Source organism: Trachymyrmex septentrionalis, unplaced genomic scaffold (genome assembly GCF_001594115.1).
Source record: "Trachymyrmex septentrionalis isolate Tsep2-gDNA-1 unplaced genomic scaffold, Tsep1.0 scaffold81, whole genome shotgun sequence".
NCBI lineage: Eukaryota > Metazoa > Arthropoda > Insecta > Hymenoptera > Formicidae > Trachymyrmex > Trachymyrmex septentrionalis.
In genome coordinates, this window is record NW_017305997.1 from 79295 (window position 1) to 91335 (window position 12041).

Sequence of the window (12041 nt, forward strand, 5' to 3'; positions counted from 1 at the left end):
ATAAATTACGCTACGCGTATTCTCGGGGGAAAAAGAAGAACGTGATGCGATCCGTATAGGTGAGGTGCCCGAGAAATGTCGATCTCAAGGACAGAGAGATTGCATCGAAAGGAAAGGATCCCGTGGTGTGAAGCCAAGAGGCGAGTGGCGCGAACAAGTTCGCTTCGAGACCGATGGGTAATCGTGCGCGGAAAAACGATCGATTGACCGGCAAATGTCCGATATCTAATTGGCGGCGCGCGAAATTGACGGTCTTTGCGCGCGCTGATCCGCGGCTGTTCCATTACACGTCATTATTGTTGCGACAGGCGGCTCGCGGGGATCGATTTCGCAAGAAACGCGCGCGCGAACTTTTATCCGCGCGCGAACGGCCTTGCCTTTTCGCATCGCGCACGTCGCAGCCGCTGTCGTGTCGTGTCGTGTCGATGTGTAGGTGTCACTTGCTTTTTCCCGCCTTGAAAAACCTTTCACTGTTTTGCGCACCTACATACGTACAGACACGTAGTAGACGGCCGCGTTAGATCATTGCTACAAAGCTAGAGAAATCCTGGGGAGCGGTGTGTAACTTGCTTCATATACTCGTAGAACTTAGCACGAGCGAGTGGATTCCATTTCGATCGCGTCGCCGTACCTATAGGGTGTTGCGGAGTCGCCGGATGTATTACGCACTATTATTGTTGCGACGTGGATAATTGCTTAAAATTCACATACGAGTGGATCAAGCCTTGCCTCGGATATATCGTGTGACGACATATCGACAAAGCGAACGCAGCCTCGTGGTTTGCGAGGAACTTAATTAAGATATGTGGCTGATCTACCACGACGATGTTGCAGTCTTCTCGCAGCTTTCTTAATCTGGGAATAGTCACCTGGGATATTTTTACATCTCAGTTGTGAAAAAGTGTGAAACGTTGTCAAATATTGTTTTAATTATTGTTAAATGGATGTTATTTAACATATTTTTTTTTTAACCACTGTTCTTTACGAACCTTTATAAATGCAATTCAAAAATCCGTAATAAATAAATATTATATTAATAAAATCTTTATTCTTTTACAAATATCGTCACAATAAGCTCAAGCGCTCGCAAACGCTTAGTGTGTTTATTCTATTTAATATTCGTTTGGTTTCTATTTGTTCAGAAATTGTGGTTAAATCCTATATCTATAATGCTCTTAAATAGTTATAGAAACAATACCGAAAATACAAACAATAATATACAATACGTTGTTAATAATAATGATTTTAATTGGATGTAAAGTAACAACACTCAGGTGATCATTTACGTAAAAAGAGAGCAGTGACGGCTACCGAGTTAACGTTTGTCTCCAGTAATTCCGCTGATACTTAGAGACGCCAACTTGTTTAATGAAATACGAAAGTTTTGTGCAACATGTACTTCTTTCCTCACTTTCAAATCGATTTTTAACCATTGTTGTTGCGCCGGATTAAATACACCGGATCTTTTTAATCAGTCGCCAGACGTTCTTTACAAATGCTAATTACGTCAACGACGGTCCGGTCTGCGCTAATTAGGAAATAATTGTGTCAATCCTGCAGACTTAAAAAAGAGGATGCCTTTAATTTTGAAGTGAACCTTTTCCCTTCATCCTTGTTTGAAATAGTTCTGTGAATCTCGACCTCTCTTTTCTCCCCCTCCCACAGCTTTTTTTCTGATACGTTGCATTGATTCTACATCGAGCAGCATGCCGATACATCATTGATTTTTAATCATTGTATTAAAACTTGTTACCGTTTTGTTTCATTAATCATGTGTCATTGGCGCGATGCTTATTGACGAAGTTTCAATGAAAATTCTGTTATTGTTACATTTGTTACGCCGTGTTGCAATTTCAGCAACGTACAACCATTACATACTTGGCAAAAGTATATGTAATCAAACAGCAAACAAACATCCGTATTTGCATCCGGACGCGATACGCTCTAGTTCTGTACTTCTATTTACATTTACCCTCACATTTATCATCTAATTTCCTAGTATCATATTTTAGTAGAGAAATAGAACTACGCTTGTAATGTACTTTGTCACACAGTTGACACGGGAAGTATATTGAATTAAACATATTTAGTAACGTATGTATAAATTTAGAGAGAGATGAGTAGATTTAAGTATTTGAAAATATTCTTCTGTTTATTTATATAAATGTCTCTTAAGAAATCTTTGATTAACATTCTACTTGTAAGTTTTATCCGATATCAATACATCTTACATCAACGTTAAATTTATCCCCCTTAATCGTATACATTAATTATACATCGATCGTATATCTAGCACGGTGCACTGCTGCTTAGAACTCCGCTCAGATTTCCGAGAAAATGCTTGTTCCACCTCGTTGTTCGCGCATTGTCGTAGAAACGCGGCAAACTTTCATAGAGAACACCTCGATAGCTATCCCGATACCGTGCCTCGAACACTGGCCGCAGAAACTGACCTTCAACTCTCGCCGATCCCTCCGACAAATCAACTCGTTTGGAGTTTCAACAGCCAATTCTAGGAATAATCATCGCACCTAGGAATAATCGTCGCGTTCACCCACGTTTCTCGCGAGTCATGACTGTAAAATCATTCTCTCCCTGCCCCTCCCCCTCGCAACGCCGCCTAATTCACTTCATCGAGCACTTTGATTTTTCACGAATGCGCCATCGACGGACGCTTCGTTTCATCGTAGCCATTTTTCTTTTGAGTTGCCATTCCCTACCCTGTTCCTACTTTCTGTTACAGATCTCATATCATCTATAGGCACCGCGTTCATTTGGTAACGACGAGGATGTAGCCCATGTGAGGGCTTTTCAACGAGAGCGAACCGCACGAATTTCAAGTCAAGACGACGACGATGATGATGCGCGCGATACAGGGAGGAGGAATTGACCGAGGGAAGAACAGGTCAGCGTAGAAGAAAGAAGGAGAGAGAGAGAGAGAGAGAGAGAGAGATTCCTCTTTGCTTACTCGCGAGAGAACACGCCGGATGTTATCGCGAGACTGATAAAAACACTGCCAGGAGTAATGACGAGCTAGATTGCCGCTTCGTCCACTGAACCGTTCCTTGGTCGATCTTAGCTTTTGCTCCTCGCTAACTGCCCCCCTTCCTGCCAGTCCCTCTTCGTGTCAGTCCTGCCTTCATCACGTATACACGAACACGCTTATATTAATACACACACACGCACACACACACACACACGTTCTCTCTCCCTCGAGAGATCAAAGACTGAAAATAAAAGGTGGCGACATGTTGGGCGTGAGTCAGCCGGGCAACACGCCCTCGAGCTTGCGGCACTCGGCGAGCTTCTCGTGCTTGCAACGCGGCACCGCCGGCGAGGGTCATCGCGCGAGGACCTCAACATTGCTGCAACAGCCGAGTCTACAACTGAGCAACGGTCATCATCAGTACACGTCCAGCGGCCAGGCGGCGGCAGCTGCGGCTGCGGCGGCCGCGCATTGCTCCCTCCTGCAGCATCACCAGCAACAGTCCCGCGAACCGTTTGATCCCGTCCTTCAGGACGGCAACGATTACGGCTTCGTGCGGATCCGACCACGGTTGCGCAGCACGAATGCAACCTTGTATCACGAGGAGGAGGTGGCGGCCGCGAAGAACGCCCTGAGGGAACAGCGCGACGCCGCTGCGTTTAGCGACCGAGAATGCGATTCGAATTTCAGGGACTGCCCGTTGAAAGTCAAGGATCACCGAGACCTCTCGCCGAAGGGAACGGCCGCCAAGAACCAGAATCCATTACGGGGCGCGTTAATCCTTTTCACTTCGACATCGTCCTGGTGGAAGGCCCGACAACGGGAGGAACAGCTAAATGCAACTGCCGGTGCCACTGCCGCTATCAGCGCACCGTCCTCGGAGCGGAAGTGGTCGGGTACTTCGATGGCGTCGCCCTCGAACGAGAGAAAGTGGCCGTCCTCGATGACGTCGCCTACGAACGAACGGAAGTGGTCCGTGGGTAACAGCCTGTTGACGTCACCGTCGAACGAGAGGAAGTGGAACAGATCCTCGGTTTCATCCACGTCGACGAACCAACAGGATCGGAAATGGCGATCCCTTGGCGCACTTTTAAGGACTCCCGTCGGAGCAGCTAGCGGTAGCTCTCACGTCAGCCAGAATTCCCTGTCTCATAACATGAGCGTGTCCATGATCGAGAGCGATCACTTCCGCGAGGAATCGCGAGGGTCGAGCTGTAAGACGCGCTACCAACAACCGACATCCTACTCCGCACGAGTATCCCGTGCCAGTAGAGACGTTTACCGGGAGAACGGAGAGTTTGGTCAAATTGCTAGCAAGTCGAAGGTCAGCCGCAGGTTGTACCAAGATAGCGAACCGACACTCGAGCTCGACGAGAGACACGCTACGCAGCGTAACCGACATCATCAGCTGGACGATCCCGAGCAATGCAGGGGCATTAGAGAAGGACGCGATCATTGCAGAGCTGCGGAACAGAGCGCTGTGGAGACTCGCGGCCTCCCCACGACCTCCGCCGCGCGATCGAGCCGCGCGCAAAGCTTTTATCTTCTGGACGACTTCCTGCGGCCGCAGCCGCAGCAGCCGAGCAACAAGTGCATGTTGAATCTGTACATGTCCCCGTCGCACGCCGTCAAATGCGGCAACGAGCACGGCAGGTCGTGCGAGGTTAGGCAGGCGAGCTGCCAGCAGGCGAACGTCAGCCATATTAGCAGCAACATTACGCCGCCGCGACGCCACAACTCGAGCTCGGACAGCCTCGAAGTGGCCACCAGTCCGCTGCCGCCGCCGGTGCCGCCGCCGCCGCCGCCGCCACATCAGGCCGCCGGTAACGGTGCGCGGGACCGCGAACGGAATGAGAACCCGAAGGAGCCGAGTAAGGACGTGTGCCCGTGCAAACTATGCTGGACCAATATGCAGAGATCTCTTGTGGAAGAGGTAAGTCAAGTCGTCCCCCTCGAGGGAGGTGCGCCGGACAATAATTGAGTCGTTCGTCACGCCGCGTACTCCACGCTCGGAGATCCGCGGGAGATTCCGCTTGAGAAATGAGGCTATGATTAAGGGACTTTGACAAAGGATCGCGTTGGACGCAGGTCGCCGTCCCCCCGTCTGGCCGATTCGTTACACGTACGAACGTACAGCTCGTCTCCGAGCCAATCTCGTTCGTACGCATACCCTTTTACACATACATTTATTCTTAAGTAAAGCGGTAAAGTTCACATTTTAATAGTCAATTTTAATGAGGGATTATTGAATTCTGACATCCTTTTTAGATATAGTTCTTAGACGTTTGCATCGTTGGAAGATATATTATCAGTATGAAATAAAGCTGTGAATATACATACGGAAAAATACATACTGTACACAAATAATATTTATTTGTTTCAAAATATATTCTGTATTTCAAAAGTACATTCATACATGCTCACAAAATTTATTCAAAATATATTCTGAATCCTAGTAAGTTTAATATTTCAAGAAGATACTGTATATTCAAGATAATACTGAAGATTAAATTAAAATTAGATTTGCTTATTATATGAAATCGCTTTTTTCATCAATTTTATAATTTCTTTAAAAAAAAAGTAAATTCTTGTTTTAATACACAATAATGGGTTTTATACAATTTCTAATAAGTATATTTTAAGATTACTATCAAGAAAATATTCTTTGTTAGAGAGAACCGTTACTTAAAGGAAGAAAGTAAATCGAATATAATCACTTTTCTTAGTAATAGAATAATATTTTTCTTATATATTATATATATGTGTATGTAAGTTATATATGTACGTAAGAAATTTTGCTTACGACTCTTTCGTACAATTTCAAGTCGATTTTCTTTTAACGAAAATACCGGTACATATGTATACGGTTATGAAATTACGTAAAACATGAACGAGCAACGAGAAATGTTATTTTTTGGTGTAATTTCAACGAATCTGACTTTAACAGAAATTTAATTTGCGGCTTAATATCGTTGAGATATCTAACGTTAAAGACTATAAAGTAAGGAAATACTTGTTCGGATATTTAGCGGAATTCCCCCTGAAAGAAATCGATACGTCTGAAGGAGAAACCGAATAAGCGACACGGCATTTCGCCTGGACAGGGAATTGGCCGGCTCGTTGAATTTTATCGTAATCGTTATCCAGGATGTTTATGTCGCGGCGAGTAACTTTCACCCCGGCGTGCGCCACGACTCCGCGATCGCGCGAAGATAGACGTCCGGTCGCGAGAAGGTCGTCAGAAAAATCTCCCCCAGAGAGAAGGAAGGAGAATCGACTATCCTCGACTATCCTCGACTATCCGGTCGCGTCGACGTATTTCTTTGCCGGACGACTCGCCATTAACTCGCCTTTAACCCACGTTTCGCGCCGTTCGCCACGCCGAAACGACCGATCGTAACGCCTCTGTCAGGATCCCGCTTTTACGACCGTTTGCGTGATCGGTAAAGCACAATTCGATAGAGACGACGACGGGATTCCCCGCTTCGTGGAAACACGCCGTAGTTAGCAGAGAGTTCGATCGGAGAAAGACGAGTCGAAGAGTTTAATCAAGAGCGGGTGGCTTCATAAAGTAGCATCTTACCTGTCTTATAAATTAATTTTCATGATCCCAAGGTAAGACTCGCACGGCCTCCGTGCTTCGACGTGTATAATTTATTGTATTGTATTATCTAGATTGTATTATCACACAGATACAAAATTTTGTAAAAGAAATTTAGGGATTCTTTCTAACGGGATAAGAAATCGTCGGAATTGTTTGAATATTGCTAAATTTATTGTTAAACTTTCGACCGATAACTTTCGAAGCTGAGAGATTCGCGAAGTAGCATCGAAGATCGCGATGTCGCGCGATAAACGCGGTTTATTGGGAGATTCCATCGAGCTCTTATCTTGCGTGAAAGGCAACGCGATTACATTGATCAGCAATCGTTGGACAAGAATTCGCGTCGTGTATTATGCGGTGACAGACGGAATAGGTGAATGCAGAGACGGTGTGCACTTATCCTCGACATCTTACGATCGCGTGATTATTGCGAATAACCAGGAGCATTTCGAGCGTGATACACGTCATACGATAAGAATAATGCACGAAATTAAATTTTGCTGCATTCAAATTGGATACAATCGCAAGTCAGATCAGCTACATAATTTTTAGTTAAATATCTTAATGATAGAGCTGGAAACAAAAAGTTGAAGTTTTATTAAAAACTCATTAATTTTTATATCTATAATTGATATTCAATAGTTTACCGATTTGTATATTTAACTGACATTTGATAATTTTTACATTAAAAATGGTAGAGACTGAAACGTATTGTATATTTCGAATATTTGCCATATAATTTTTAGTATTAAAACCTGAGTATTAGAACCTCGGTTCGTTAACGTAAAATCTAGCTATTATTTCGTGCTTTCATTTGAATTTTATTCAAGTTTTTTATTTAGAATTACACAGAAAATAAGATTTTATCCGCGTTCGTTGGTGAAAAAGGGTAGTTGCAGTTATACGAGATCCAGTTCTATCGAGTCTCTAATTTAGTCGAGCTCGACATGCAAAACGGCAATACAATGTATATGCTGGTACTATATCTCGAAATGCGATGTCCTATGTACAGATCGAGTTCATCGACATGTAGCCACTTCTGTGCGTAATCGATAGTGTAGGGTCTCCTACGAATAGAATTGTAATGCGCATCACAACACCGTCCGCATCACAAACCTCCGACCGGTATCGATCCTATGACCCGAGGAAGGCCTCACAAACGAAGAGCCACGTTTCTCTATTTGCTCAATTGAATCCAAGCAAATATGCGGTAAAGCTACGCACTCGTGCGGAAGGGCAAAGGAAAAAAAAATGCACGTACATGCATAACTTTCAAAGACCTGTGTGTGTGTGTGTGTGTGTATGCGCGCGCGCGAAATCGAAGATAATTTAACGAAAAACTCGTCTAGATATTATTAATTTATATATAGATCGATATTTATAGTCGGATCTTATATTTAAAGTTCTTATTTCAAGACCGTTTTAAGTCGTGTCTTAAGACGTTACTGCGGCCCTCTGATTGGTTCGTGACATCTCAAGACTGAACTTAAGACGTCTTGAATATAAGAATTGACTATGAATATACCGGCTCAGTTTCACAACTCGTGCTTTACTTTTAATTGAGATTTATAACTTATTCCCCATCTTTTTCTAATGCTAGAATTGGAAAGAGATGAGAATTATATACACTATAGATCAGACCTGTCCAATTTGAGCGCCGAAGCAAAAAAATCTAATGTGAATAAGATTTCATAGATTGTAAACTTTACAGTCTTTGAAATCTTACCTATATTGATTTTCTTACGTCAGCGGCTGTGCTTTTCGGCTTCGGAGCTCAAACAACTGGACAGGCCTGCTGTAGGTATATCGCAGACCAAACACGATCGCCGCCCTCAAGATCCCCGGTCATCTTCCGTTCATTCGAACTTCGAACTGGTCATCGAGGTTGAAACCAGCGATACCGGGTTACAAGTTCACACGCTTTCCGGGTCGTTGTTCATCGTATACGCGCACGCACGTACAAATCCGACGGCTTATCGCCGGGGATAAGTGGGAGCACGTGCTGGTGCGCGGGGGGGGGGGGGGGGGGTACCTACCCCCTACTTTCAATTGGACAGCCGCCCTGCGGCCTCATCCTCGCCCTTTCTTTCCTCGCTCCGATGAGCGTGTGTCGAACGTCCGTTCGTTATTTTTAGGACGCGGGGCACACGCGGCGCGGCGTGCCAAAGGGAGAGGAAGTCGTATTTCTAACCTTCCAGTATCTGCTCTATTATTAGTGAACGCTGGAGAGGTAGACTGGGACTTAAACTGGGTTTCCGTTTGATTTTAAACACCGCGCGTTCAACGGAGGAGCACCTCTCCAGGCGTTTTGGCTCTCGCCACTGCTTGCTTCGCTCCTCTTTTTTTCTCTTTCCCTCAGCCCTTGTTTCCTTTCTCTATCGTACGTTTTCAGAGCGCGCACGTTCCTCGCACGATGGTTTCATCCGTATAAATACGACGACCGTATATCCGCAGATTTGTTTACGGCCGCGCTTACCTATTAGTCGTACTATTTCAACCGTGCGTTTCAACCTCTCGAATGCTATTAGTGAACGTTAGAGTTATACCCGCCGGGATTACCGTGTGTGTTTCTGAATATTTTTTCGGAATATTGACGAATGTGGGGACATTGGAGACGCTGTAATTGTATCAGGAGGCTGAATGTAATTCCGATCTGAGAATCGAATGTCCCTTTATGACTACAAATGACTACAAATTTGACACTGGACCGTTAATGCACTATTATGTAAATTTCCCATACGGTTCTCTCGTTTCTCATCCTCCGATTATGTAAGAGGATCATCGTTCCACGAAACGTAATGACGATAACCATGAAAATTATTGTTATATGAATCTCTCAGATGGGTATTTTAGCACTTCTCACGGTCGGGACGCGTGTTGCCGGCTCTTTTAGCTCTATAAAATCGAAACGTCCTAGGTCAGGGACGCGTAACCTACGCATCCGGTTCAGACGTGTGCATTTTCACTGTCGTCGAAAGGCATGCAGATTACGGCCGTCTACGGAGGACGGAAAATTATCAGTGATATTTATACGCGGCCGGAGAACGTGACGTTAAATTTATATGATTTCGCGCATGGTGAAATGAGAGTCGCGGATATGACCGTGAAGAGATTTCACAGAATTACACAAACTGGTGGCGTAACTGGACGCGCGCCGTGAAAAGAACGGAAATCTAAACGCACGATATCCTCTTTTTTTTTTTTTCGATCTTTAAAACGCGAGTCCAAGTAACGCTGTGATAATCAAAATGCCTTAAAACCTGTTTCCAGCAATGTAGATTAACTTTAATCTCGAATCTGCACTTGCTCTTCATCTTTTTCCAGTTACAAGAGCTAGGAAGGGATGAAGAGCGAGTTGGAAGGAGATTAAAGTTAATCTGCACTGGTAGAAACGCGTGCGTAAGAAAAGGATATGGGAATTTTGAATAAGCGAAAGAGTTTCTCTCGGAGAAGTTTCTAATTAAATAGCGTATCGCGACATTGAAAGAAATTCCCTTGCAATTTCTATAATTTTCCTCGCGCGCAGTTTCGTCGACTGGTCGGGGCAAATTACGTATCGCGTACGTGAGACGTAGAGTTGACGCGCGGTTAGACGACTCACGGTGATGCGCGCGAAAGACCGGCGACAGAAGTGGCAATGACTACGAGTACGACGGGAGAAAAGAGCGTATCATCAGGTATGCGGCTGCCGTATGTCGTACAGACACGTGCAAGGTGCAGAGAGGAAATAATCGTGTAACACCACGTTGGAAATAGAACAAACCGGTTCGCCGAAAAATAACACTCCGTCCGTGTTATTACGCTGAATATATTTTCCAATGCGATTAGTTTTGTGCGCACGAATATTTATGGTTTTGCAGAAATATTTCAAAACTTAAGCTAGACTTACATACAGATTTGAAAATAATTTGGTTGATAATATTACGGAAATTTTTTTAATGGAAATATTAAATTCACATTTTGGACAATCCCTGGATACGATGAAGTTTGATTAAAACTTTGATGTTCTTTCACTTAAATTTACCCACGTTTCTTTTTACAACGACCAAACAATTTTGTAATCTTGCTTAATATCGTATTTGTATATCGTACTTTGTCACAACTACGTAAAACTTTACTTCACCGATTTAATATGAGTTATTAAAGAGGTTTCCTAATCGAAACATTTAATTGTGTTTCATTGTGTTTACAATAAATATTTTTCCGCAACAATATCCTACTTTTAGAGGCTTTTTTAGTTTTAATTTCATTTGTTTCATTTGAACTTATTTTATATTTCAACTGTTTAATTTCGTTGGATTAAAATGATTATGTAGGACTCATGATGACTGCTGTTAAGTCTGGAACACAGATCTTTGCATAATTCATAATGCATAAAATATGACAAATAACTATTAAATAATCAGAGATAGGACATACAAAATCGTCACATACAAAATGCCATAAACTATTGTACTAACTATAGCCAATGAGCATCTTATGTAAATTCAGTGACGTCTTTATGTCGGATTTTTTTTTTATTAGTTCAGCCTTATACAGCTTATGTCATTTTGTGTGTGATGACCTTTATTCATTTCATGAAAAGGAAAGCTTCTAATTGCTTGAGTCTCTTACATTTTATGCATTATGCATAAGACTGTGTTTCAAGCTTTACTCATTAGGGAGTTTTTGCAATAACCAGAGACGGTAAACGCTAAAGTCACGTTATCTTTTTCTTGAGTAGTTAAGAAGATTACCTGACCTTAGCGCGTTCATCGTATTCGGATAAATGGTATTGCAAAAACTCGCTTTATTCTTGAGTATTCCACATAATTATAATATTTTGATGGTCCAACAAAATTAAAAAAATTATTTTCAGATCTAGCTGAATTTTTCAATACTTTAGCAAAACCATTTTTGCCCTGCGCGCAACATGATCGATGTTGCAAATTTAAATTCTGAATTCGGCCAAAGTAGAAAAAAATTGGTTGTTTTCAAAAATTTGGTTACGACAAGGTGTGAGAAAATTCCAATGTTCAACGAACGCCCTTAGAAGTATAACTATGCCCTATCGAGTTCTTCTCTTCCTTCTTACGACCCCGATCTCGAACGCGTTTAATCCGTCGTTTGAATTGATCCCGCATCCCGTATTCATTGCTTTCGTAAATACGAGACGCACACGTACACGTTTGGGGTGAGTAATACTTCGGCAGTCGGGTGTATATCACAACATAATATCTCCGTGTAGGAATTATCTTCGCTTGATTTCTTTACGTGCCACGCATCTGGACAGAGCGCGCGATGTTGGAAGCACGTATAGAATAGGACAGAGTTCTTTGCTGATCGGGCGCGAATAGCGAGATACGAGGAGAATTATTACAAATGATGTTGCGAGAAGTGCGTGAGTTTTCCCGTCGCACAAGGAGTTTAAACTTATCTCAAGAATATGTCGATAGTATTTCTAAAAGCTTC

At 43.3% G+C, this 12041-nt stretch overlaps 1 protein-coding gene across 3 annotated transcripts in view; it reads left to right on the plus strand.

Annotated features, from left to right (window-relative positions):
* LOC108754857 (serine/threonine-protein kinase tousled-like 1) overlaps positions 1–12041 on the plus strand; it is a 184432-nt gene that overhangs the window by 63202 nt on the left and 109189 nt on the right. For all 3 annotated transcript variants that reach the window (XM_018497484.1, XM_018497486.1, XM_018497485.1), the window contains exon 2: positions 2744–4919. In XM_018497484.1, coding sequence (XP_018352986.1) covers positions 3249–4919 — 1671 coding nt within the window. In that variant the 5' untranslated portion in view covers positions 2744–3248. The remainder of the gene's footprint in view (positions 1–2743; positions 4920–12041) is intronic.